This window comes from Dicentrarchus labrax, unplaced genomic scaffold (assembly GCF_905237075.1).
Source record: "Dicentrarchus labrax unplaced genomic scaffold, dlabrax2021, whole genome shotgun sequence".
NCBI lineage: Eukaryota > Metazoa > Chordata > Actinopteri > Moronidae > Dicentrarchus > Dicentrarchus labrax.
Genome location: NW_026136703.1, coordinates 12,654,650 through 12,681,667, shown reverse-complemented (window position 1 = coordinate 12,681,667; position 27,018 = coordinate 12,654,650). Strand labels below are relative to the sequence as shown.

At 39.1% G+C, this 27,018-nt stretch overlaps 4 protein-coding genes across 6 annotated transcripts; 2 read left to right on the top strand and 2 right to left on the bottom strand.

The window, feature by feature from the left end:
• Positions 1-946: 946 nt before the first annotated feature.
• mrpl35 (mitochondrial ribosomal protein L35) lies at positions 947-2,923 on the top strand. The gene is made up of 4 exons (XM_051391084.1): positions 947-1,034; positions 1,238-1,403; positions 2,448-2,592; positions 2,683-2,923. Exons 1-4 carry the CDS (start codon positions 1,004-1,006, stop codon positions 2,869-2,871), a joined length of 531 nt encoding a protein of 176 aa, XP_051247044.1. The 5' UTR covers positions 947-1,003; the 3' UTR covers positions 2,872-2,923.
• A 69-nt stretch (positions 2,924-2,992) lies between these two features.
• reep1 (receptor accessory protein 1) lies at positions 2,993-11,264 on the bottom strand. Of its 2 annotated transcripts, XM_051391049.1 has the most exons (8): positions 11,040-11,264; positions 9,471-9,543; positions 9,278-9,354; positions 9,022-9,142; positions 8,464-8,577; positions 8,037-8,199; positions 6,251-6,519; positions 2,993-5,257 (listed from the first exon to the last, which is right to left on the bottom strand). In XM_051391049.1, the coding sequence occupies exons 1-8, from the start codon at positions 11,213-11,215 to the stop codon at positions 5,186-5,188; spliced, it is 1,065 nt and encodes a 354-aa protein (XP_051247009.1). In that variant the 5' UTR covers positions 11,216-11,264; the 3' UTR covers positions 2,993-5,185. The 2 variants fall into 2 exon arrangements, with proteins under 2 accessions (XP_051247009.1, XP_051247020.1); XM_051391060.1 differs by lacking the exon at positions 6,251-6,519 and having other exon boundaries at positions 11,040-11,144.
• Positions 11,265-12,573: 1,309 nt separating this feature from the next.
• Positions 12,574-15,561, bottom strand: chmp3 (charged multivesicular body protein 3). The gene is made up of 6 exons (XM_051391072.1): positions 15,394-15,561; positions 14,883-14,943; positions 14,273-14,452; positions 14,028-14,149; positions 13,769-13,883; positions 12,574-13,602 (listed from the first exon to the last, which is right to left on the bottom strand). The coding sequence occupies exons 1-6, from the start codon at positions 15,436-15,438 to the stop codon at positions 13,463-13,465; spliced, it is 663 nt and encodes a 220-aa protein (XP_051247032.1). The 5' UTR covers positions 15,439-15,561; the 3' UTR covers positions 12,574-13,462.
• Positions 15,562-18,465: 2,904 nt separating this feature from the next.
• hspa4l (heat shock protein 4 like) lies at positions 18,466-26,976 on the top strand. Of its 2 annotated transcripts, XM_051395896.1 has the most exons (19): positions 18,466-18,883; positions 19,987-20,044; positions 20,203-20,343; positions 20,620-20,742; positions 20,830-20,929; positions 21,171-21,304; positions 21,392-21,636; positions 21,721-21,797; positions 21,888-22,039; positions 22,159-22,265; positions 22,424-22,557; positions 22,894-23,090; positions 23,406-23,480; positions 23,825-23,968; positions 24,542-24,667; positions 24,808-24,915; positions 25,087-25,206; positions 25,378-25,539; positions 25,642-26,976. In XM_051395896.1, exons 1-19 carry the CDS (start codon positions 18,777-18,779, stop codon positions 25,828-25,830), a joined length of 2,499 nt encoding a protein of 832 aa, XP_051251856.1. In that variant the 5' UTR covers positions 18,466-18,776; the 3' UTR covers positions 25,831-26,976. The 2 variants fall into 2 exon arrangements, with proteins under 2 accessions (XP_051251856.1, XP_051251857.1); XM_051395897.1 differs by lacking the exons at positions 19,987-20,044; positions 20,203-20,343 and having other exon boundaries at positions 18,799-18,883.
• The last annotated feature ends 42 nt before the right edge of the window (positions 26,977-27,018 follow it).

The following is a 27,018-nucleotide window of genomic DNA, read 5'->3' as shown; positions in this document are numbered from 1 at the left end:
TCCTATCACATGCATTTTTAATATTATTCTGGATTCATGTTCTGTATTTTTGTATAATGTTGATATCTGTTGTACATTGGATTTGTTACAATGTTAAAAAAAAAAGGGCCCAAAATAATGATGCTAAAGCTTTACTGGACAAACACAGGGGTAATCTATAACATCAATCAATGTTATTGGCTGCTCCTGTGTATTTCCTGCTATGAGAAGTGAAAATGTCATGCCATGAAAAATATCTATTCAGTGGATAGCCTACTGCAAGGTTTTACCAGACTAAAGAAAAGGGAGAAGTCACGCTAACAAGACTGTGGTTGGATCCTACAGCCGTGAACAATTCTTTCCACATTATGCAAACATCCAACAGGAGACTGTGACAAATGGCAAACCTCACAATCAGATAAACAAGTTCACAGAGTGTACAACCATGCAGTAGAAAGTCTTAGTTAAAGCAATAGGCCTGCTACTGATAGAAAGTGGACACTGGAGTCCATAACCAGTTTCTGGTGGCTGAAACGCCCTCCACAAGGATTTTAAGGATTACCTGCTGCATTCAAATTTGACTTAAGCTAAGTAAAAGTACAGTGACCTGAGTATTTCTACAGCAAAATCCTTTTAATATGAAATAGTAAAAGTAGACTGTTAATCCAGAGTGGCCTTTCTGAGAGTGTTATATTATATCTGGAGCTCATATGGGTTATTTAAAATATATGTGGCTGTCAAATAAATATAAAAGGGTGAAATACTAATATTATAATGTTTCCCTCTGACATTTGGTCGGTTAGTAGAATTAATAAACAGTAGAAAGAAAAAAAGAAATATCCAAATAAAGTTAGACAATTGTACTTTCCAAATTATTCTTTTGATATTTTTTTGGAAACGCGTACATGTCCAGTGACGGTTGCTAGGTGGCGATAATGCTCCGTGTACTATTAAGGTTGGACGCGACCAAAATGAAACTTGTCCTTACAACGCTCCGTACTTACGTCAGCATTGAGGAGAAAACATGGCGGTCGCCTTGGCAAGGAGAGTGTCCGGTGTGTACCTGCAATTTGACATTCATGTATATTTTTTCCATTTCTCTCTGTAAATGTTTAGTATTTTATCCACGTGTTAATGTAGTGAACTAACGTTGGAGGAATTGTCCGTTGGTACTTTAACTAACTTATTATCAGTGCTCGGCTTTCTCCTCCCTGTGCTCCTCTCATGTGTCTGTGTTGTCCTTGTGTGTGTGAGACAGGGCTGCTGAGGCCGCTGTCTGTGTCTCTGTGTGCCAAGACACCGCAGCTCTGCCACTTCTCCAGCCTCATCCAGCCTCCGCCTCTCTACAGCTGTGCTGCAGCCGCCGTCCGAGCTCCTCTGCGGGCTGCGGTGTGTCAGACACCCCGGTACAACATCCTCCACCGGTAAACCAGAAGGAGCTCTGCTGCTGATGTTCAGACTGCTGTACAGTTTATATTAATAACAGTAGTCACTGTAACAACCTGATCATAAGATAGATACTGACATACTGGCCCCTGGCATTAGTATTAGTCAGTGGTATCCCAACACCCACCACTGTGGCTTTATTATTGGTTCATTTCTACTATATATAATAACATTTTATACTGGGTTTGCTTTGGTTTTGTTTTTCAGAGTTTGGTGTATAAGAACCTTATACATACACTTACTTGAAGCCCATCCAACACCTTTGGGATGGATGTTAATGCTCCTGTGGCTGAATTGCTGCAGCCAGGGTCCACACTCCTGTAGACAGCCTCCCCAGAACAATGTAGACTAGTACAGCAGCAGGATAACGGTTTCAAAATGGCCAACAATCACATAAAGGTTTAATGTTCAGGTGTGCACTTACATTTGGCCTTATAACGTAGCTTAGCATCAAACACCAGAACCCATTTGAGTGTTGCTTACTAATACATTCTCATTGTGATCCTCTATGTCGCTCTCAAGTATTGGGGAATCAGGATTAGATGTTAGGACTGTTGGAACTAAAACCAGGGTTGAGATGACTTGGTTTCATTAAAAACTAATGTATTGTGACACTCGAATAAGTAAAATGTCCAGTGTGTAACATTTAGGAGGATCTATTGGCAGAAATTCAACATTCATATGTATGTTTTCATTAGTGTAGAATTGCCATGTTTCTACAGTAGCCCAGAGCAGACAAATGAAACACTCACTCTAGATTTTCATGTTTTTCACCACCACCATAGTTTCTCCTACACACTTCACAGCCTGTTCCCATTCCCAGTTCATCGAGTACAGACACAAGCAGTGTTCACTTAGTTGCTAAATCCTTTACACTGATCCTTTAAAACACCACAAACACAATTCTATTCTGTATTTTTGAATCTGGACTGAGAAATCAAAACCAAATAAATCTAAAATCATCTGCATATCTAGTGATACTTATTTGTTGTTTTGTAATTTGAGTTGTTGCGTCGTTGCAGGGTATCGCCACTCATTCCCAGTCTGACTCAGCAACCAAGCAGAAGTCTGACGTATTACAGTGTGAAGAAAGGGAAAAGGAAGTCTGTAAAATCTGTGACCAAAAGGTTCATGAGGCTGCATTGTGGCCTTTGGCTCAGACGCAAGGTAAGAGTCTTTTACTGTTAATTAACTCAACAGAAATCACTGATTTGTTCTCTGTTGCCAGTCTGACATTTTGATTTTGGGTGTAAACAGGCTGGATACAAGAAGAAACTGTGGAAGAAGTTACCTGCCAGACGAAAGCGCCTGAGGGAGCATGTATTCTGTAACAAAACACAGAGCAAGCTATTGGATAAAATGACAACATCTTTTTGGAAAAGGAGGAACTGGTATGCTGATGATCCGTACCAGAAGTACCACAATCGCATCAACCTCAAACATTAGTGACATCTTATTTTCTGTTTGAATACAATGTAATAAAGTTATATGTGATAAAGTCATGTCTTAAATGATCCTTTCCTTTTTGATGCTCTTTTAAGATAAGACAAAAGACATCGACACACAGTCAAAGTTTTGCTTCATATTTAATGGCTGTAAATCGATTTAAACAGAAATATTTAATGTAGTAGAACAATAAATTTATAGCCATAAACCATCATGTCATCACTTCACAACTTCTTGTTTTTTATAATTCACAATCAAGTTGAAATTGTAATTAATTTGACATTCTGGCCTGCCAGAACAAAATTTCTTAGGATAACGTAGTAAAGTGGTGTCTCTTCATTAATAAAGTCAAAGTGGCTAATTGATCAATAAGTAATAAGACGTGTTTTTCATATATAGCCAACATGTATGTTTAGTCGTAACATTTTATATTCTTACTACAAAGCAACCAAAAGTGACAAAAAATAATTCATTGTTTACCAGCAAGGCATCTAAAGAGGCCAATAGCTTCACACAAAATCATTTAAGAAATCTAATTTTCATACAAATTAATAACAAACATCATGCAATGATGAGTTCAGCAGTCTACGCACAAATATACAAATCTGCTACTGCGACGTTTTTTTTTCTCCCCATTTTACTTTGCATGAATTTTTAATAGGAGGAAATCACTTCCAACACTAACACTGATACCACTAACGCTGAAACACATAATCTTTTTTCCACCATTTATCCATTAAGGACATTTCATGTGCATAACAAGTGTATCTACAACATCAGAGTGAATGACGTGTAAACAGAACAGTTGTACCTGAGAAGCTTTTGTTTCAAACTTCAAACCACCGTTAATGATACAGATACAATGATGAAAATTATAAATCTACTGCGTAAGTCCACCCATCAACAACCCACACAGTGACACTTTGTGAAAATTGTTGCTATGATTCGGGCTCAGAGAGTAAAAGTAGAGGATGAAAACATACAGTGTATCACCACGCAATATTAAGTTAAATGTAAGTTTGTAAACCTGCAAACCGATAAAGTCACTCGAATGAACTCCTAAAAAATAAAAGAGTAAAGCAAGCAGAAGGTAAGATCGTTGGGTTTAGTGTTGCTCAGTTAACAGCGGAGCATTACACAGTGATTTCAAACATGGAAAAAGAACCATGTTAATATACAGTCAATATTTACCCACAATATATATCCTATTTCTGCTACAGCTGAAAGGGACATATTCCTAATAGGCCTTAAATGACCAAATAAATGGTCAATTAAATGACAAAATGTGCGTACAAACTCAACAGTAGATTGTCAAAAACAGTCTGCTCCAGAGAGAAAACCTCTTGTAGTACTGGTTTCTTTCATTTCTCTGTGATGTGAATGCTATTACTTGTTATACAAGTGATTATGTCTCTACCGCAGACGAAATATTAAAAGTAATTGGTGATAATATTCAGCTATTCATTTATTATCTTATCTTTGTTCTATGTCATTTTTGGCCATTTCAGAGTATCGAGAGCAGTGGTTTTCTAAACATAGTGCAAAATGATTGTTTAATGAGAAGATAGTTGTGTTAGAAATACTTAAATCATGTGTGGAGACTATTTATATATTTTTTATGTCTCTGCTATGTCTTAACTTAAGGCTTTTATAGAGAGGTAAATTACAGAATATCATCTGCCACTGCTGTTTTTACTTTTCACTACAACAAAAGTAGGTTGTCTTATCTCAGAATATGTTTTTGGATAATCAACTGACTTCGCAACACCTTGATGTGATAATTAATCAGTGCAGAATTCTCACAGATGTTTTCTCCACAACAGATCGAATGAGGGTAAAAACAGCCATGCCTTTTCTTTTGATCCTTGGCTTTTAACACATTCTCTAACAGCGACCATGTCACTCTCAATGCCAGCTTTAGTGTTCAGTGACAGTACATTCTGTTTAATAAACAGCGGACTAATTACCAGGAAGACACACATGCAATTGCCTACCCGAAACCTGATATATAAAAACAATCAAATCAGTAAGATGAAGTACACACAAACTGTACATAAATACATATTCAATTACCCACAAACTCAAAATTTCAGCATGGAGCCCATTCATTCATTTGTTCTATTTCAATGTCACAAACCTCATTTTTTTTATAATCATGAGCCACGAGCTATATACTTTATATAGAGGGGTCATAATAGGTCACTTTGGTAATACCTTATTCCAAAGCAAGGCTGCTTCAGTCATGTAGATTTTGGCCATTCAGTATTTTCACTTCTTGCAGCAAAGGCAGCTGGAGTAGTCTTGAGGACTAGTTTCACATGGCTTCATTGTTTGAAGAAAGAGCACTCCTGGATCTTGTGAGAGGCCTTAAGACTCTAAGAGGAGGCTATAATAGAGGACAGATGAGGAGAAAAGCAAGGAGGGAGATGGTGGTTAATCAGCTAATAGCTACAATGAGTTGCACAGAATTTAAAGGATGCAGCAGGCATTAGTTTGTGTTTTTTGTTACCAACAACAAATCTCAAGATAAAACTAAAACTAACAATGTATCTCTCAGTACTTCTGACTTCAGACGGTCTAAGTTTTCCTACTGAAGATATAAATCTTTTAAAGCAGGTCACAAATATTAAGTTTAATTCTTAAAAATGATTTTTAAAAAGGTCATTCCCTAAAATAACTGGGTTTTTGGAAAAGTTGCTCAAAACAGGAGTAAATAGTGTGTTTGCTGGGGACTATTTTCAGCTGCAGATGAATACATATTTGTTCCTCTACTAATTATTTATGGCAGCAGGATTCTGTATCTGGGATACACAGACAATACTTGTTCATAGGTTTAAATCATTATTAGTTTTTTTTTTTCATTGGATTTGTTGACAATAAGAAAAACAAAAAACATTGCAGGTGTTATCCTTTAAACAGTGCTGCTTCATTTAGTTGAGCATCACCATGCCAAAAAAACTGATATTAGATGTTAAAATGTATTAATGAATTCCCATTCATTCCAGGGATTATGCAGAATCATTTCCATAAATATTACATTAAAAGTAGAAGTTATTATCCAATCCATGTCAGTATGTCAAAAACAATGACTGGACTTTTTCCCATGCCAAATTTCCAAACAAGTGCAATCAAGAGCAAGATCACACATTCATTTGAACTAAACACTAATTCCACTATAGTTAATACATGATTCAGCTTCATCAGTGCAGAAATCCTATTAGCTGTCACACTCTCCACAGTTGCAGAAGTGCTGAACCATGATGATTTATTTAGCTACAGAGCCCTAGAAATTAGTGAATGGGTGAGTTAATCACCACTCTCAAGGGGCAGTTAGAATCAGGCAGCAGCTGAGCAGCCACCTTGATGAGGCGGTGTGTACCTCAGGAGCCTTCCTCTTAATCAGCCTGAGCTGTGGAGAGCCTGATGCTGTCTGCACCCCTTTCCCCACCTCCTCAAGCTGCTCTGGAGCCGGTGGAGAGGGAGGTGGAGAGGGTGTGGAGGGTGGGGAGGACTCGGGTGTCAGTGAGAGTGTAAAAGCTGTGGACTCAGACTCAGAAGGTGAAATGCTCTGGGACAGCAACCCCTTGGAGTCCAACTGGTCCAACCCCAACACCTCATAATCAGTCATGTCAAAATCCTGTCCTGTACCTTGAAAAAAGGTTGGTGGAAGGGATGAGCAACATGTAAACCCTTTCTCTGGTCTATTGAATTGAAAGCCAAATACTTTTTGCCTAATTGCTGTCGAGTGGCATCTGATTTTGGCCAGTGGGGATTATGAAACTTTCATATCATAATGGATTACCACACTTCAGACCACAGCGAAGGGGCCAAATAGGGAGTTATGATAAGCGGGAACCAATTTGTTGCAGCACGAACAAGCCTGTTCTTATTAAGTGTCCTCTGTTCTTCTTTTTACTATCTGCTGGATTGTTTCCACTCAGGACAGTTTTAAGTCATTTAATGCAAACACAGCAGAAATTTGGTGATATTACAATTTTTTCAGATCGTCAACAAATCCCTTGAAAAGACCAAAAACCAACAATGATTTAATAGCTTATAGATGCGATAGACCTCTACGGTTGTCTAAAACCTATAAAAAAGCACAGCAGGGTGACATGTTTACTCATTACACTGAACATGGGCAATGCAGTTTATTTAGAGTTAGTCTCACGTACACCATCTTGCTACCATAAATATTCACTAAAGTATTGATCCATGACTGAAAATAGTCCAACAATTGCACCGTTTCTGTTTTAGTAATGTTTCCTAAAGACTACAGTCACCAGAAATTACTGAGCATTCTTAAAAATTAGGTATATTTTTGAAGATTTACGTCTATAGTGGGAATCATTGGAGTTGGGGCGGAGAGTCACAGACAGTGTATGGAAGTCAGGAAGTATTTACAGCCGGACTAAAACATGGTTAATTTTGGTCTGTTGATGGGATTTGTTGACAACAACAACAACAACAACAACAACAAAACAGAATAATGCCTGAACCCACAATTGAGTGTAGTCATAAAATGACAACAGCTATGTTACTCAGATATTAACAGAAGTGATCTTGTTTGATATAAAGGTTAGTTGTGCGTACAGCTGATATCTCTGTCCAGTGTAAAGTTGTGTCTAAATTTATCGACAAAGGAATAATTATCAGCTGAAAAAAAAACACATACACCCGATCCAGATTAAAACAAACAACAACTGTTTGCACATGATGTTAAACTAGGAACAAATCCCCGCAGCTACATGTGAGTTTTATCACAGGATGGTTTAGCCTGGCAGCCCTGTGTGGCCTGACCTGCTCCAAACAGGAAGACAGGACTTCGGTTGGGGGGCCACTCAGGAAAGCAGGGGTACGAAACAATATCTGTCAGCTTAAACAAGCTTGAACAGGAAGAAAGAAATCTACTTGATAATCTGTTTTACACAAACGAACCAGGCACTGCTGCTATATTATAGTGGCACCATTATAGCTAACCTTCTCTGTGAACAGGCAGTATGTAACCCATTTTTTATCAGCACATAATATTACAAAACTGATATATTCTCACCACCACAACAGCGTTTTAATAGCCCTTTGTAGCGCTATTAGCTTGCTGGCGTAAGTCGGCCTCTATAGTGGCTTTTTACTTTTCTGTGCTGGCCAGAGTAATGTCGACTCACCCTTGTTGTAGCTCTCTGACTTGCTGCGCATCATAGATCTGGTCCGATGCTGTGTTGGTGCAGGCTGCGTAGGTACAGGGCCGGTGTTAACAGGGTCAGACTGATAGGAGGACAGATCCTGCATGCTGAAACTCCTCAGTCTGTCTGACAGGACCCCTTGGCTCTGGATCAGGTAACAGTGGGCATTACTTTAATGTCAGCAGCAATTAGAGCATGGATAATCTTTTGGGGGCATAAATCATTTGATACAGACATTACAATATTCTTCTAGATCTTCTACTTTAAAATCAAACATCCAAAGCTTTATTCAACAAAGCTACTTCATTATGTGACAAGCAAACAACATAACAGGCTTGATACCCTTATTCACAACGACCCTGCTGTATCCCTAGGTCAATACAAAACAAATGCCCAGAGCCTGCATTACCTTTGTTGCAGCCATGACTGCAGCTGTGGCTGCAACATTCAGCCCTTTTCTCCCAAAATGCACCAGTGTGTCATAGCTTTTGTCCTTTGCTTGGCCGATGTAGTCATCAATGTCCTGAAACAAGTACAAAAAAAACCACCAAAAAAAAAAAAAAAACCACATAAACATAGTGTCTTTCATTGTCATTGTTAAACTCATTTAATGCCCTGTGTTGAAGGCTGTTTCTTATATTTCTTGACAACTTAATTTAATTCTGCATCTGTTATTGTCTTCACCAACTCACTAATGTGTTTCCTGACATAGAGGAAAAAGGAAAGGACAAATGGAGGAACACGGTGACATTTCCTGCCCCCTGTCCTGCAAACACATCTTTAACAGCTAAAGTGGAAAAGTGAATTTGAACAAGGGAACTTTTGTTCTCTTGAAAGCTGCGAAGCTCAAATTCTATTAGTCACAAAACCATGCAGGCTAACTTAGAAGAAATATTTTTTACCTAAGCCCTCCCTTGAACTGCTCTAGTGGAAATAAAGGAAGATCCCACAAAGGAAGGAGTTTCACCTTTTCTTTTGAGGAAAGCGTGGGATGAACAAACTTCCTGTATAGCACACTGGAGCCTCTGGTGTAAGGGGACAGCAGCCACACCACAAAGGCCATCTTCAGTTCATAGTAGAAAGGAAGCCTATAACAAAGACAGTTGGAGCCATCGGTACAACAAAGCATAATAAAACACATGCTTTAGTCAGTGATAAAATATAGCAGTCGAGACATTAACTGTTTTCCATCAAAGAGCTGTATTATCACAAAGGTCACTTACCAACAAATAAACATATCTGTAAACACTTCCACAGTAGTGAACAGGGCAAATATTATCCAGTACATCATCCATCTCACCTAAATGTAATAAAACAGTAACAGATAGTTAAAGTAGCTGCACATAACCACCTTATATAATCATAGTTATGAGGCTGACACTGCCTGATATAATTTCATACAAATAATGTACTCACATATTCTTTCACATCTTTTGTCTTCACAGCTTTATAGGATGAGTACGCAGGGTAAAGTGTACCAAACACAAGTCTAGGAGACAGAAAATGGAACATTTAACACTGCAGTGAGACATATATTCAAAATGCATGAATAACATATCAAATCAATACATTTCAAATGTAAAAGAAACCATGATTATATATAAGGGGTTAAACAGAGGTTTCAAATTATGCTCTTGAGGAATATCTGATCTTTATAAATCCATATAAAATCTTCTGAGCTGCAGCCTACATAAATACAGTGATGGACAGCTTGTCAGGTGAGATTAAGGTAAATAGGAAACAGCTTTTTTTTCCCCCAGAGAGAAACTATTAAATGTAAAGTTAGATTAATCCCTGGCTGATTTGGCTAAACAAGCTGTCCCAATGCTAAACCCCCACCATGATACCTTACATGTGTTTTTCCTCCTTTTCTCTGCATTTCTATTCGTGTGCAGACACCTGTGCTGCTGGTGTCCGGACAGAGACAGGACCTTGTTCAAGAGCTACAGCCAGGCAACAGCTGTGAGTGCGACCTGATCAAATTACTGACCCACATCATGTTGCACCTCTCCCAGCTAACTGTGCTTCAACAGAGTGTAGAAACACAAGGACACTAAAAATAAATGTGTCATCTGTGGGAGACTCAACTAAGCGCTTTCTGTTGGAGACTGGACCCAAAAAGGACCCCCATAACCAGCCAGGGCCGAAACACTCGCATCTATGCAACAAGATCTTGTAATCTAATTTTAATTGCCTCACTATTTTGAGGTTGGGCCTGCTGTTGGTATATACTCCACACGGTCTGCAATGGCGCTGATTCATACTTTGTGCAGGTAGAAACTTACAGCAATAAACGCCGTCCAATATTGTTCGATCTCATTTAAATTTACAGCTATAGGGGGTTATGTCAGGATTCACGCATACATGTCTTATTACATGAATAACTCTTGCATTGTAACCTGAGAAGGCTGACCCATCCCTTTTGTTTTTTTCTCCCAATATGGGACATCAACAGAGAATATAGCTCCACTCAAAGACCGCTCCTGTTGTGCAGTCACCTCGCCACTCAGTGACATTTTGTTTTCTGGATCTGACTCATATTTTCATCTCGTGGATGATAATAGATTATTCAGCCCATCACGTCACCCTTTTGTCTGTAATAAAAAAGCCACTTGATAAACACAAAGAGTGGCAGTGGCTACTGAGCGCTGCCAGCCTGTTCAGAAATGCAGGTCTGCACAGGCCTAGCTCAGCATTCCTGCTCAAATGTCAAAGTACAGTCCTGAGGAATTTCGACTGTTTTCTTGTCAAAAATTAATAGACCCGACGTCTGTGCTCTTCTTACATATGGACGTCTGATTCTGATTCAATATTAGGCAAATTGTGGGGGCTTGTAAAGCGCACCGCTCCTACACCGTCAATGACCGGATCAAATACCCGCAAAACCAGGAACCGCAATTTATCACCATCATTATTATTATTACTATTATTATTATTATTATTATTCCAGAGAGCATACGGAGATAAATAATAAAAATGACTTACACCACAAGTCTAGAGATGATCCAGGAGACCATTGCGCTGGAAAGGCGACAGGACGCGCTGTCTGCGGGGAGGAGTTTCCTCCAGATAACAGGCGCGTCCAGGCGGCTGCGTCTGGACGCACACAGGCAGCAACGTGATGCGCGATAAACAGTGAGCGGCCTACAGCTCTTATCCATAGATGGCAGTGTTGCATTGCATAGACAACACAGATACTCCACATGCCAGCAGGTGGGTTCAGATGAGTCTCCCTGGCTATGAGCGTGTTCAGATGTGATATGATCGTGTGCATTGGTTGATTAACCTTGGAAACATATTTCTTTTATGTTCGGCCCCTATTGACACCCTACTGCTCTTTTCCTTAGCAGAGACTCCCCATTAAGCACAGTGCACCAGCAAACTATACAGGGCAGCCTTACCATTTGCCCAGAGACCCACAAACTAACAACTACTCCTGTTATATACCTGGTTCCAGGTTTTATGTGTCAGTTTGTGGTCATTTTGATTAAACACAGCTTTATTTAGAAATATGCACCATGTACTTACTTCCATTAGTGATAAATGTGCTGCTAGATTAGCTAGATTAATAATTTTGTAAATAGTCCAAATGTCTATCACACCCTCTGTGAAACCCAAGAAACTTCTTCAGTTGGATTTGTCTGGCCTTCCTAATATTCAGTTTACAGTGAAAATTTAAATCACAGCAACCCCCAGCAAACTATGAATTGACTCATTGTAACAGTCGCTAATAAAGTGGGCTTGCCTTGGTTGATCTTGCACTTAATAAATAGACTGTATCTGAGCCTTATACTTAATATGTTTCCACAAAATGTACATGATGAATGAACTTTAACATTACCAACTGCTAACGAACTACCAACTTAAAGTAGCCACAGAAAACATTAAGGGGAGAGATTTTTCCTGGGCATGAAATGTCTCTACCTTTGGTGAGCAAAGCTGAAGAGCACCTGCTCCATTAGAGCTACAGTACCTTTGTTTTGTCCAGCCTTTGGCCTACATACTGCCGCCAGAGAATAGAGGCAAGGTTTTGTTACAGTACAGCAAAAGCCACTGAGGTAGGACAGTCGCTGGTAGTAACATAATCCTTTCGTCCATTTTTGAAGCCAAGGTTTGGCTTCAAAACAAGGATACCCAAAAATGCACAGCCAACAACCTTTACATGTCTTGTCCTTATTAAACAGACTTCTCCTCACAGGTTAAATTTAAATTTGAGTTTGAGTCGTGCCTTTAGTACGATTATTGTTAGATTCTGTCTTTTAACTCTTAACTGTTCTTGGTTTCGGAACTGCCGAAGAAGCCGTTTTATCTGTCAGACGGGTGTTTTGTGTCTGTCCACGCACTACAGTTTCTGACTTGCTGAGAGGGCTCTTGCAAGCCGGCAGGTTCAGATTTCCCAAAAGCTTATTACTGATAAGAATAAACCTAGCGTTCAGTGCTTATTGTGGTGTTGAAAGGCTAAATGCGCGGTGGGTTAATGTGATGCTGAGAGCAGAAGCTATTCTTTATATTGGCAACATTTGTCCTTAAAAGTTTATTTCTTTTTTTTAATTCCCCATTCACATAGAAAAATTATACACACAATACTTCCACAATACATAGGTTCTGCACTAACCAGCCTTTCCATTTCCTCTGCATCTTCCTACTGAGAAGGAACTCAATCGTGATACAAAGTCAAACATTTAACAAGCTCAATGTTAATGCAAAAAATGGGTTAGGGTAGTATGCGTGCATTTTTCTGATAAGTGTACTTTACATGTATGACCACATATAGAATAGATACATGTCAACTGTACATAAAATTAACTATCAAAAGGGAAATCCACCCATCACTTCTAGTGTTTCAGATAATGTGGGCTGGTTACCACTAAACAGAAAAGCTGTTGTTTACAAAATGTATCCTAACAGATTAGAACAATTGCTGAATAGTGATCTAGGATGTGATTTAAGTGCAGGGTGGCTTCCATCAACAGATATTTAATCACTTGTTTGGATTATAAATACCCAAGTACCTCCACCACCAGTCCGTAACTTAGGACAGAAGCATATGACGAAGCACTGTAGGCACAGCAGGCTTTCATACTTACATTATATACACTTTCTTAAACCTTCTGTTTGACTTTGGATAATAAAGACTTACCTAGGGTTACCCCTGATAATAAAAGACAAAAAGCAAAAACACATTTTCTTCTGGCTGAGCAGACCAAACATTCTATAAAATAAAATAAAAAAAACTTTTTCGAAGACATTAACTGTCATAGCACAAAGTTAACCCCCAGTGATTATGTGAAATAATAATTGTAATATGAAGCGGAGAGGATGCTCAGTACTGTAAAACCTGCACCAGAATTGTCTCTGCCCTTCTTGGAGTGAGCAAACTGACTTCGACAGAACAGTGGCAGTTCACCTTAGCTCCTCAGAGCTGCAAGTCTTGACTGCATTGCTTCAATGTCCTCCTCTGACTCATCCTCTGAAGCTGCAGTGGCTCCAGCGGGCTCCATTTCAGGCAGGGCGTCTGTGACTTTGCTCGGCGCTTTGCCAAGTGCACCTAAAAAAAAAAACCAAATAGAACCATGAAACAGCTTTCAGTATTTATTTGTCGTATAATTCCCTCTGTGGTTCAATTCTTAGAAAACCTAGACACCACAATCTTATAACTAAACAGGATAGTAACTTTATATATTGTGATGATTTAGATGAACAAATCTCTTCACCTGCTGTGATCTCAAAGAGGATCTTGTCAACTTCCTCCTCTGCTGCTTCCTCCATCTCCTCTCCATCCTCCATGCTCTCAAATGTGTCTTCCAGCATTTCCTCAATGATGCCAGCCTGAAAGATGAATATGTGTGCATGATGCCATGGTTTAGTAACTTTTTCTCATAAAGAAATAATGGTAGATGCAGTCTTCCATTTCTTGTATGTAACTTGACTGTACATAAACTGTATCTACTTATGTTGAACACTGTTACTGACCTTCATCATCTCCTTTGATAGGTCTCTCATGGTGGCCTGAATCTCTGGGATTTTGACAAGGTTCTGCATGGCCTTCATCACCTCTGTACTCTTCTGCATGGCCCCGGCTACACGCAGTACAGCTAGAAACACACAAATGCATTGCCTTCACTGACCATTAAGTTCTGTGATAAAACTGTTCAGCTGATGGCAAATAAGAATTGTCTCTCTGTCTAATGACCCTGCTTCTGTAATCCCAAACTCACCAAGCTGATTCTTCATGCTGAGTAGCACAGAGTTCATTTGGGCTTTGGAAGCGTAAAGTTTTGTGACAGCTCGTTTCGACTGAATCATCTCCTTTGCGAGAACCACGCACACATCCTTCTGGCCCTTTTTGGCAGCATCTTTGATGGATCTTTTAACTTTTTCTTGTTCCCTTTGAATATCTGAAAGAAAAGGACATGCCATCACATACAACACAAAAACAATGTAACTTAAACAATTCAATGACTGCAGTGTGTGTTTAACAAATTTCCCCCCGGGATCAATAAAATACTTCAAAGTTCTGATTCTGTGTAATAAAGTTATACAATAGCAATTTACCATTTTAATAAGCCAATGTGATAACTCAGTAGTTGTCAGTTCAAATCAATATGTTTCGATATTTGTTTTAAACAAAGAGTCTCTTTTCTGTTTTTGCTTCAAGATATTCCAGTTGAAACAGATAGTTAGAAATTAAACACTAATCATGAAACTACATTAAAAGTAAACGCATAAAATGGACGGACACTTTACAATTAAAAAATACTATATTGTCATTATTATTCTAAATTTCCAGCTGTTCGGTGGTAGTATCAATAGCTGGCTGTATCTTACCTCGAATTTGTCTGTCAATCACTCTCATTTCCTTCCTGATTTTTTGAGACCACTCAGTGATCTGAAATTACAAACTGCATTAATATTGTCTCAACAGTTAGGGTGTTTGTAATACTCATATCAATATAGCGTTTAAGTTAAAGCAGGTAATCATTCTTAAACAGGTCACAGTATCAGCCGAAGCGAACAAATCAGAGTTTGTTTACATGGAGGCGACACTAGTGTTAGCCTGTGTGCTAACGAGCTAGCTCTACAGTAAAACCAAAATAAGATTGGTTAATGAGGGCAAATATAAACAAGCGTATAACATTAAATATGGTGCAAATAAAACAAGTTAACACGTATACTATTACTGGGGTTGTTCAGTTAGCAAGAAGCAGCAACAGATTGTACGAACTGAGTTAAACTGACAGCTAACGCTAGCAATGTTAGCACAAGGCGCTGTCCTTTTATTTCTTACTACGGACAAATGTCTCAAAGACAGTGCTGGTCTTCAGCAGTCAGTACTCACCAGCTCTTTTGGTGGTTTCTCCGCTGTTCTACCGAACAGACCCATTGTGATAACGGAGTTAAATGGCAAGCTAACCTATCTGACTAAGACTAGCTGGCTAGCTCAGCTTGTTCAACTAGCACTTCCTGTTGTGGCTCAGGCCCCGCGGGCTCAGTACGAACATGAAAGAGCATTCAGTCCATCTGGTCCTCATCAAGGAAACAAGCGTTCAGCTAAAACTGAAACCGAACCGGCCCCACAACTATAACGTGTTTATACTTATTTCACAGTTAAGATATCCACAATAATTTATGGCCAGACAAAAACTTTCCCCCTCTAATTACACTTACACTGATAGATGAAGATAATGATGATATATTAGATGTGTTTTCTGACTAGTGAGAATAATTACTTCTATAATAAAAACTCATGATCAGAAATGTGAATTCCAGATGTGTCAATTTGCATTATGACTACTCATAAATTTAACGCCAGTAAGAATATGTTTGGAGATTTCTTTCGTTATTGTTCCTTCCACTGTGATTGTAATTGGAGATATCTTGAATTCTGACTGGTCACATTGTTATTATGACTAGCCGAACTACATCTAAAATGTAAATGTCAGGTATTGCCTAATATATATGTCCCCAAAAATACTTGTCATAGGTATTTTTGTTGTCTGAACAAACTTTCCTCAGTTTAAAAAAAAGCATACAGAGAAAGTGAAAATAAAGTGCATTTGAAGGACTGCAGCATAGAGTCAGTAAGTAAGTAAATTTTGCCCAGCCATGATTTGGGATGTACCAAACGCTTCTTTTCTTCATGCTAAATTAATATTATTTTTTATATAAATAAAATAATAAAAATGCTTTATGCTTTCTTTTATTTTGACTACAACCAGGTGATGAGAGCAACACAACTGATTCAGTCTTGCTCCACAGACCTCTGCTTAGGCAGATACAAAGGGTCACCAAAGTCTTTTAACTAATATGAATGATACAGTTATCATTGATTAGTCTACACAGGCCTACAGTAATCAACCAAAACGGAAATCACCTGTGTGGATGAGGGGGCCATTAATTACAGTTTTGAGGTTCCTGTAGCCTACTTAAATATTTCTATTTTCTGCTACTTTCTATTTCTTCTCAACTTTAATTTAGATGCATACGTTTATGTAATATCTATTACTAAATGTGTTACTATACAATACAAAGATAGAAATTACAATAAGGCTGAACAGATTTAGCTCCGCATTGACCAACTACAACATTAAAATGCTGCTTACACATTAATACAGTACATATCATAATACAACATATACCCTATATATCATTCTGCAAGAGCTATTCTGCACAATGAATACTTCAAATACTGTAAGTATTAAATGTCAACTGTGTGTCTTTAAAAGAGAGTATTCTTACAGTGAGGTATTGCTACTTTTAGACCCTGTACTCACACAGATGTTTGTCCTTAATCTGTCTGATTAGACCTCTGTTTAGGTGGACAGGGTGCAGCTATGCTTGTAATTATATCAGTTCTCCAAACTCCATGTACCAGTTAGAACAAGCTTTTTTTTAAAGCAGACATTTTTACTAGTCATAGCTGGAAAGGCACTGTTGCTAGAAACATGAATGATGGCTCTATTCAAGTGCCCCAGAAAGCCATGGCAGTGTGATAATGAGCCAACATGCACAATACCAGAACCCTGAAAGCAAAGCAGCTAAATGGAATTCCAACCATCATTAACTGTATTATTTACACCTGTGCTGACGATCTGAATTCTTCCTCCCCGACTATTAAAACCTGTCCCACAGTGTAAATTAATTAATTAATTAATCAGTCTCCAGTGAGGTTATAGTTATAGCATAATTTGGGACCAAAAGTAATAAAGAACAGATGAGGAATGTCAAAGTTTTTGTCAATTGTAAATCTTTGTAATATTATGATATTACTTGTAAAGACCAAGGCGTTAAAGAGACTTTTTTCTTCTCAACATGTAACTCTTCACAGGACATTGGTATGTTGGCTTTAAAATAAAAGATTAAATGGTAATGAAATTCAGTTAAGAGTAAAGCTAATTTGAAAAGGCTGTAGCCTTATAATGTGATGTATGAAGGCATAACATTTTATTTTATTTTTTTAAAATGAATTTCAAGATGAAAAGTGAACCATGGTCGTTTTTACCTTCCTTTTTCAGACGTACGAGTCAGTGGTGGAAAGTAATTACATTTGAGTATATTTACTCAGTTACTGTACTACTTTCTACCTCTAGCATACATTTCAAGAGAAATATTATATTTTCTTACTACATTTATGTTATTCTTACCAGTTCCTCAGCAAATCTTTCATTCAAAGCTTCTGATAAATTTTGGAAACTTGTTGTTATAGAGGCTGCAATGCTGGTTACACATGAATCTTTCAGTAATATTAATTCAATAATAAAGTAATATAACATTCCAAAAGGACAAATAGCCTATTTACATTTCATAGGCTATGCATATTTTGCTGATAATACTTTAATTAGACTAGTTAAAGCATGACACAGGTCATATTAAGATAATACAGAGAAAATCAGTTAAAAACCTGTGTTACTGACATTCAGTAATTCATCAGCCCAGGATGGTCATTATTTGTTTAATTCCTACATTTATTTACAAATGTGTTGTTACATATTAATATCTGGATGCGCAGGTCATCATATGGTCAGACCGCACCTGTGTCACTGACCCTATGGACTGTATATCCCTGTACGAAGCCTTTCAGGCAGCTCTTGCTTTTCAACTAAGGGCCAAACCTCGCAAGCTCCGGATATTAAAGACATGTCTGTAACTCTAACTTTATTGATCACAGTAATGAGAACACATCAACCACATGCAGCACGTGAGAGCTGGACGGACACACTGACACCTGACAGGTTAAATTCAGGACAAACTCGTCCGCAGCGCCTCTGCCGTCTAGCGCTTGTGACGTGTTCTCCGGCCCCCTTTCCAGGGAGTTCTAGAATGTTTCTGTTATCGATTGGTCGTCGCACCAATCACGTCCGGACAATGGGTGTGACGCAGCCAATCCCGGAGTTCAGGGGGGCGGGGCTTAGAGCATCAGTCCGTCAGAGCCGCTGGGTGATGTTAGGGCCGCCTTGGAGTGGGAGAATCCGCTCTGGACACCATCATAGCTCCCTGGGATTACTCTGAATGAGTTTGCTATAAACAGCTTGACTTACATAACAGCTAGTAATTCAGTTAGTGCATCCTCAGCTAGCTGTCTCGCATATATTTCAAGAGGAGAGGACACGCGTAATTGCATTTCAATTTGTAATAGACCGCCATTGTATAAATAATTTTTCTTATAGGTGTCAAGTCTGGTCGTTGCGGAGGATAACTTAGGTGAATTTTAGAGCGCTCATTATGTCAGTGGTAGGCATTGATGTGGGTTTCCAAAATTGTTACATCGCTGTGGCCAGGAGCGGCGGCATTGAAACCATTGCCAATGAATACAGTGACAGATGCACACCGTAAGTATTAAATATTGACAGGCATCTTCACCGTGAAATGTGGTCTGGCTGTGAGTTTGTTACGCAATGTTTGCACTGGCGGAGCCGCGACGGTATAGACACAGCATAGGAGGTGGTGGCTGTGATGAGGCCTATAACTATTGGTTTATTCACCGTCACAGCAGGTTAACGTAGGTCAAAATGTCTCATGTGTCGGTCGCTTGCTGAAATGACATTTTCTTCTTACATACAGACAGTTGACATGTCTCCTGATAGTCATCCCTGTGCTGCGCAGTGCGCCTCCAAGTTCCCGAGACAGGCAACTTAAAGAAAACGGGATGTTATTTAGGTTATATAGCATGTTAATGTGTTAGTATACTTGGATGCTCCAGATGAAAATAAATACGTTTTTCCATTATATGGCGATAGTGCGTCTGTAATGGCCTGCCAAAAAAATCTACATCCTTAACATCTACAAGGACCAGCCCAGAAATGACAGGGAAATAAATCCCATTTTGTATCATGATAGTGATATAGTTTTTTGGATAGAGTATATAATCAATCAACTAATCTTGCGGTACTAAGAAATGTCCATGTGGGTTCCTGATTTCTTGATATATGGCAGGTTAACTGGAGTACATCTGCTGCAGCATCCTGCAAACAGGGATGTGCAGCCGGGAAGGAGAACGAGCATTGCACCTTTAAGTGAATGGGGGTATTTTTGTGGCAAGGTGAAACCGGGGAGTGACTTGTCACTATACCAGCCAATGTGAAATGGATCCCTAAACCTTGTGTGACTAGAAGCATTCATCTTTGTCAGTAAACAGTTTGCTGTTTTCCTACTAAAAAAGAGTTAAATGGGAGGTGATGTTTTTTTTTTTGGACTGGCAGGATGAGCTTACTTTTTGAAGGTGAACTGTTCTGTCTCACTGCCCTAGTTTGTGGCTCTTCCTCAGACTCCCTTGTGAGATTTCCTTATTTGAAGTCCGCCTCTCTGCACTTGACATTTGATTCTGTCTGCAAAAGTCAGTCAATTACAGTTCTGCCTCGTCTTCCATGTCTGTTAACAGGATTATATCTGTTGTAGCCCACCTAATTTGCTGATGTGTTTGTCTTCCATCAAGGGCTTGTGTGTCTTTGGCCTCCAAAAATCGCATGATTGGAAATGCAGCCAAAAGTCAAGTAAGATCATCCATGGCAGTTTGTCTAATTTCTGTAATAAGAGCAACACTACACGCTGAAATTATGACATAAATTGTAACTGTTGTCTTTTTGATTATAATCTTAGCAACTCACATTTAACAAAATAGCTACTATAAAACAGTATCTTCTGATTTTAGATTATAACAAACTTCAAAAATACAGTCCATGGCTTCAAAAAGTTCCACGGCAGAGCATTTGATGACCCATTTGTCCAAGCGGAAAAACCCAAACTGCCTTACAGCTTACATAAACTGGCCAATGGAAACGCTGGAATTAAGGTGAAGCACTGTACAAACTTCCAGCATGTTCTCCTTCACTGCTTTCTGTTTTTTCCTTTCTCTCTATCCCTGACCATTCTCTGCTGTCATTGCCCACCTTTGTTCTTTTAAATTCAACCACGACGCTGACCCCGATAAGTGAGTGGGATGCATAGACGTTTTTCTCTCTCCTGTAACTCACCCCCAAACAGCTTAATGGCTTTATGCTTCATTAACATGCCTTACTCTTTAACTTTTAATTAGCCATAGAGGGTCCTAACTGTATCATATTTACAGGTGCGTTATTTGGATGAGGACAAAGTGTTCACAGTTGAGCAGATCACAGGGATGCTGCTCAACAAGCTGAAGGAGACATCAGAGAGCGCTCTGAAGAAGCCGGTGGTGGACTGTGTTATTTCTGTGAGTGATGAAAACATTACACAGGACCATCAACATAATTCACAGAGTGGTTCAATGAAAAGTATTGATTTGTGCTCTCTTTCACAGGTCCCAAGTTTTTTCACAGATGCTGAAAGACGGTCGGTGTTTGATGCGTCTCAAATCGCAGGGCTGAACTGTTTACGACTAATTAATGATACCACTGCAGGTCAGTGTTCTTGGAAAAAATTGTAGTGGTGATATTTCTGGAATGGGTGCGTAGTAATAAGATGTAAGGGCACTCAGATTTTGTGGTTACGAATAGCACCAACATTTGCTGAGTTTAGACAGTACCTGAGCTCTTTTATTACATAGATTCAATAACATATTGTCTCTATAAAATACAAGACAAGTCAAATACTGTACTTTATAACTCCAAAGACGACAATAAATGTCTTTCTTATGAACAGTGGCTTTGGCCTATGGGATCTACAAACAGGATCTTCCTACTCCAGAAGAGAGGCCAAGAAATGTGGTATTTGTGGACATTGGACATTCATCATTCCAGGTCTCCATCACCGCCTTCAACAAAGGCAAACTCAAGGTTAGCTTTTCACCTCGTTCCAATCTCAATCCACACCTACATCTGTGTCTTTAAACCCCAAGCTCAATGTCAGTTCTGGTCCGTCAGGTCCTCGCCACTGCGTTCGACCCATATCTTGGAGGCCGCAATTTTGACGAGGCGTTGGTAGATTACTTCTGCGAGGAGTTTAAGGGCAAGTACAAGCTCAATGTGAGGGACAACCCCAGGGCTCTTTTGCGGCTGCACCAGGAGTGCGAGAAACTGAAGAAGCTCATGAGTGCCAACTCCTCCGATCTGCCTCTGAACATAGAGTGCTTTATGAATGACATTGATGTTTCCAGCAGGATGAACAGGTACACATTATACTTACTTAATCATGCATCTCTGTGGTGGAAATCTAGCATTATACATATTTCTTCCCTATTTGTAACCCACAGGGGCCATTTTGAAGACATGTGTGCTCAATATCTGATGAGAGTAGAGATGCCACTGAAAGCAGTCCTTGAACAATCAAGTACGAATTTGGTTGAATTTATGAAGGTATATTGTTTGTATACTATGTGAAAGAAAGAATCCACTCAGCCGTGTGTGTGTTTTGTGGCAGAGCTGAGCCGGGATGACATCTATGCAGTGGAGATAGTTGGCGGAGCCACAAGAATCCCATCTATCAAAGAGAGAATCGGCAAGTTTTACGGCAAAGACGTCAGCACCACGCTCAACGCAGACGAAGCTGTCGCTAGAGGCTGTGCACTTCAGGTGTGACTTTCCTCTTGACGCTGACTGTTTTCTGTGCTGTACAAACATTCTGCAGTTCATAGAATATAATGCAGTAAATGTATTTGTGTGGTGTGTGTGTGCTGATTGTTCGGGTGTAGTGTGCGATTTTGTCTCCAGCGTTTAAGGTGCGCGAATTTTCCATCACCGACGTGGCTCCCTTTCCCATCACCCTCCGCTGGAAATCACCAACAGAGGATGGATTGGGGTAAGGACATCTCAATTAGCCATATAAGGGAGTAATACCACATAAAACAACACACTTGATCCTCTGGAGTCATTCCTCCATGTGGTAAATCAAGCTAGGTCAGCTACAAGATATAGTATTTGCTGACTTAGCCTTTTCTCTTTTTGTTTTTGTCACAGAGAGTGTGAGGTGTTCAGTAAGAATCACGCTGCTCCGTTTTCCAAAGTGATCACCTTCCACAAGAAGGAACCCTTTGACCTTGAAGCCTTCTACAGCAGCCCTCAAGAGCTTCCCTACCCGGACCACAGGATAGGTAATGTTGCTTATTCTGCCCTCTGAATCTTTTGAGAGACTGATGACTAATTTTAGGATCTGGTCTACAGTAAGAGAGGTCATTGATGCATGTGCTGTAAGTAGTTTTTGGGTGGCCCATTTGTGGTTGAGTCCCTATAGGGAGCTAAATCCTGGATGGGAATTAGGAACAAGGCACAGTCTCCCACAGATGGGTCCTAGTGAGGCAGCCAAACCCTTATTGCCTGTAAGTGGAGTGGGATATCAGTTTGTAACTCCCACCTGTCTGTTAAGGCAATATGTTGAGGGCTTGTAATTGAAGCTCTTTAACAAACCCACTGTTTCCATCTGTCAATAGGATGTTTCTCTGTCCAGAATGTGGTTCCCCAGCCAGATGGAGACAGCTCTAAAGTGAAGGTCAAAGTGCGTGTTAACGTCCACGGCATCTTCAGCGTGTCCAGTGCCTCTCTGATTGAGAAGCAGAAAGGAGAGGGCGAGGACATGCAAATTGACTCCGAGCCAATGGTGCAGAATGAAGGCCGGCCAGAGGATCAGGTGAGACAATTTCTCTTACAACAACTCTTGGTCAAATTTGGTCTAGGCATTCATGATCCCCAGATGATGACTTATCTTGTGTAAACCTGGTTTAGAAATGTGTGGTTTCAGATGTTGCATATATATAATTTGCAGATTGCTGTCTTCTAAAGTTGTATGTGTCTTAAATAAATATGGTTTAGAGATAATTCCTTTACATTTGTGTAATGCACAGTAACAGTTTATGTATGTGTTTATATTATCATTTAATTGTAACTCAAATATGAAATTTAAATCGAATCTGGCTGGGATAAAATAGATGAATTTGTGTCTCAGACCAAAATGCAGGTGGACCAGGAAGGCCAAAGCCAATGGGACCAGCAGAACGAGGACAACAGTTCCAGCAGTAAGGTCAGTTGGAGATAAAGTTAGGGATGTGCTGATATTTATTTAAGCCAAAGCCTGTATCCTGTGTTTTCCCGCTTGTATGATACAGATTCCAATCTTGATTTAGCTTTTGTCACATGCCTATTATGAGATAAAGTATTTTTTAAAAAGTTCCCTTATTTGACAGCGGTGTTACTAACTTTTAAGATTCATCTATACAGGAAAAACATAAAATACTATTAATTAAGCTTAAAAAATATAATATAGTTAAAATATTAGTTTTGTGACATGCACAATCTATAAAAACTGTAAAATTACAAAAGAAGTTATATAAGGGCTACAGCTGAAAGACTGAATTGTGTTTCCAGGAGGGGGCAGCAGGGGAAAAGCAGGACCCAGCAGCAGGGGGAAGCAAGCCCAAAGTCAAGGTGAAGAGTATTGATCTGCCCATCATGGCCAGCAACATTCGACAGCTCGACAGTGATGTCCTTAATGACTTTGTGGAGTATGAGGTGAGTGCTTCTGTTGGCCTTTGCAAAAGCTGAGTTATGGTCTGATTGAAATGCCGATTACCCGAGTACTAATGGATAGAGTGGAATTAAAACCTGATATGTGTTTGATATGTGCTCTACTCGTCGTACTGTGGTCTCTGATTGTTTCCCATAGTGGCTTGTACTCATTATTGTCATTGTTCCTTTTGGGCAATTTCCCAGCCCTGATTGGCCCACAAAGGAGGCACAGTGTTTGTTTAATGCTTACTCATTGGCCTAATCTGTGCTAGCACCATTTTAGTTCTGCATGTTGCTTCTTGTTTAAATCTCAGGAATAATGTTTCTCCTACTTAATTTCTTGATTCTATGTAGACATGTAGGTGTCATTAGGCCTTTTGGCATACATACATATCTCTTATCCTCGTATAAACTACAACCCAAGCTGCACTGGTGTCAATTCATCAAGGTGTTAATTCAACTATGAGGTCATTTTTGATGCTTTAGTTTGTGAGTTAGATTATTATATTGTATTATAAGGTATAGCTGTTATTGTTTGGCTCCTCTGTGACGCTTGTTTGTGTTTTTTCCTCACAGCGTCAGATGATTATCCAGGACAAATTGGTGAAAGAGTCGAATGATGCTAAAAATGCTGTTGAGGAGTATGTATATGATCTGCGGGACAAACTTTGTGGGATCTATGAAAAGTATATCACTGAGGATGTGAGTGCTGCTTTCTAACATACCTTTGCTAATAACTGTCTGACATTGTAAAAACTAGTATAAATGAGAAGATGTGCCAAGCAAATGGTCTACTACCGTATTTACTTAATATCTGTTTTATGTTTGGTCATTAATAACAGGACAGTAACCGGCTCTCACTGATGCTGGAGGACACAGAGAACTGGCTGTATGAGGATGGAGAGGACCAACCCAAACAAGTCTATGAGGAGAAGCTTGATGCACTTAAGGTTTGTTTTTATTTATTCCAAGGAAAATTCAGTTTTCAATTTCAGAATAGATTTTACAAACTACTAGTAAAAGAGACCTACGGAGGTCTATTGAGGCTAAGAGGCATTTTAAAGGTTTTTAAAGATTTTTAAGAGAGAATAATTGTCAATTTAATTTCTGTTATTATCCAGAGGTTGGGTCAACCCATTCAGGACCGGCACAGAGAGCATGAGGACAGGCCGAGGGCTTTTGAAGAGCTGGGAAAGAAACTGCAACTCTACATGAAGTGTGTGGATTCCTTTAAACAGAAGGTAAATCCTTTTGTTCTAGGGATGCAAGGATGCCTTTATGCCTTCTTTAATGACAACATGTTTAAAAGTGCCACAAACTGTGGATTTTTCACAGTGCTTTTCAAGTATGTCTATTAACTCTCATCAAAGTCCATCCAGGTTTTAATTTTCTTGTCACAAACTGTTTTCTAGGACGAGCGATACCTGCATTTGAGTCCAGAGGAAATGAGCTCTGTGGAGAAGTGTGTGAGTGAAAGCATGGGCTGGATGAACAGCAAGATGAACGCACAGAGTAAACTCGGTATTACTCAAGATCCCATTGTGAAAGTAGCAGACATCATTGCCAAAATACAGGTATGTGAATGACGATTCAATATCTAATTGTTGGTTACATTAGCTGTTACTAGATCTGCCAATTTTCTTTTGCCCACATGTTCTACTCTTGTTACTCACCAGGAACTAGAAGATGTATGTAATCCAGTGATCAACAGGCCAAAGCCCACAGTGGAGGAGGCCCCTGAAGCGAATGACCAAAACAGTGGGGCTCATAACGGCCCGACAGCCAAGCAAGGAGCAGAAGGGAAGGGAGACCCAAAGGGAAGCCAGCAGACAAAGCCTGGCACGAAAGAGATGGAGGTGGACTGAAATCAGTGTCTGGGAAGCAAACACTGCAACCATCACCGCGTTTACCACAACTGACCATTTAGACAGTAGAAACATCATTACCTGGGACCATTTCTCCATTGTCACCAGCCACTTTTGTGGATTTGTTTTTTGTGTACACTTCCCCCCCATGGACTTAACCTTTTGAGGTTTTTTTCACCCCTTCATCCTTGTGTGTGACAATGATGTGCTTTACTCTAAAGGTTTGACATACTTAATAAATGAAAGAATGATGCAATAGATTAAACTCTGATTCTGACGTAAAACTGTTTCCTCTGTACCATACAGGAAGGTACCCCTTGTGTTTGCATTCCATGTGTCCATAAGTATCAGCAGTGAATCCTGTCACTCGTAAGAGAAATAGATAGATAGTGCTGCCCAAACAATCGCTAGTGCAGAACTATTAGGTTGTATGCAATAATACAAATTATATATATATTTGTATTTAATGAGTTTGAAATGATGTTCATGTCTAGAAACTGTAAATACTATTTTAGTAAATAAAAGCAGCCAACATATATATGTACATAAAGAACATATTCCTAGTACAGTGGCAATGCTTGATACACCAGATCTCTTTAGTAAGTGATTGGTTGCCTATTTCCTTTTTTGTTTTCTTGCATTTTTCCATATTTAAGTCATGGGATTTAAAGATGGCAAAAATAAATACATTTGTCTGTAAGACAACATTTCTTTAGTCTGAAATTTTTGGATTTTCTGCAGCTGAAAAACTGAAAGAAATAGGCCAAATATAAACTGTACATGTAATGGTTATGCTGAGAATCTCCTACAAAAGATAGAAAATGAAAGGGACCCTGATTGCTGACAAAATTATAATTGCAGGTCTAAATATTACATTTCACTACTGAGAAGAACTGTGATTGCATAGACACACACCTCAAATTAAGCTTTAAGTCATAATGTGTATGGAGCCCTAAAGTGTTCAAATCTAAATGAGTAAATTAGACCCTAAGAAATAATATTATATGAATAGAAACATAACAATGATTAATGCAACCAGGAAATTATGAAATAATCGAATACATTTATAAGACTGGGCTTATTATGATGAAATGTAATTTCATTCTGCTTCTTTTAACAATAAAAGTTGATTGTCTTTTTTATTTAGTTCCAGTAGTTCTATTTCAAGTCTGTTCTCATTTAACAAAG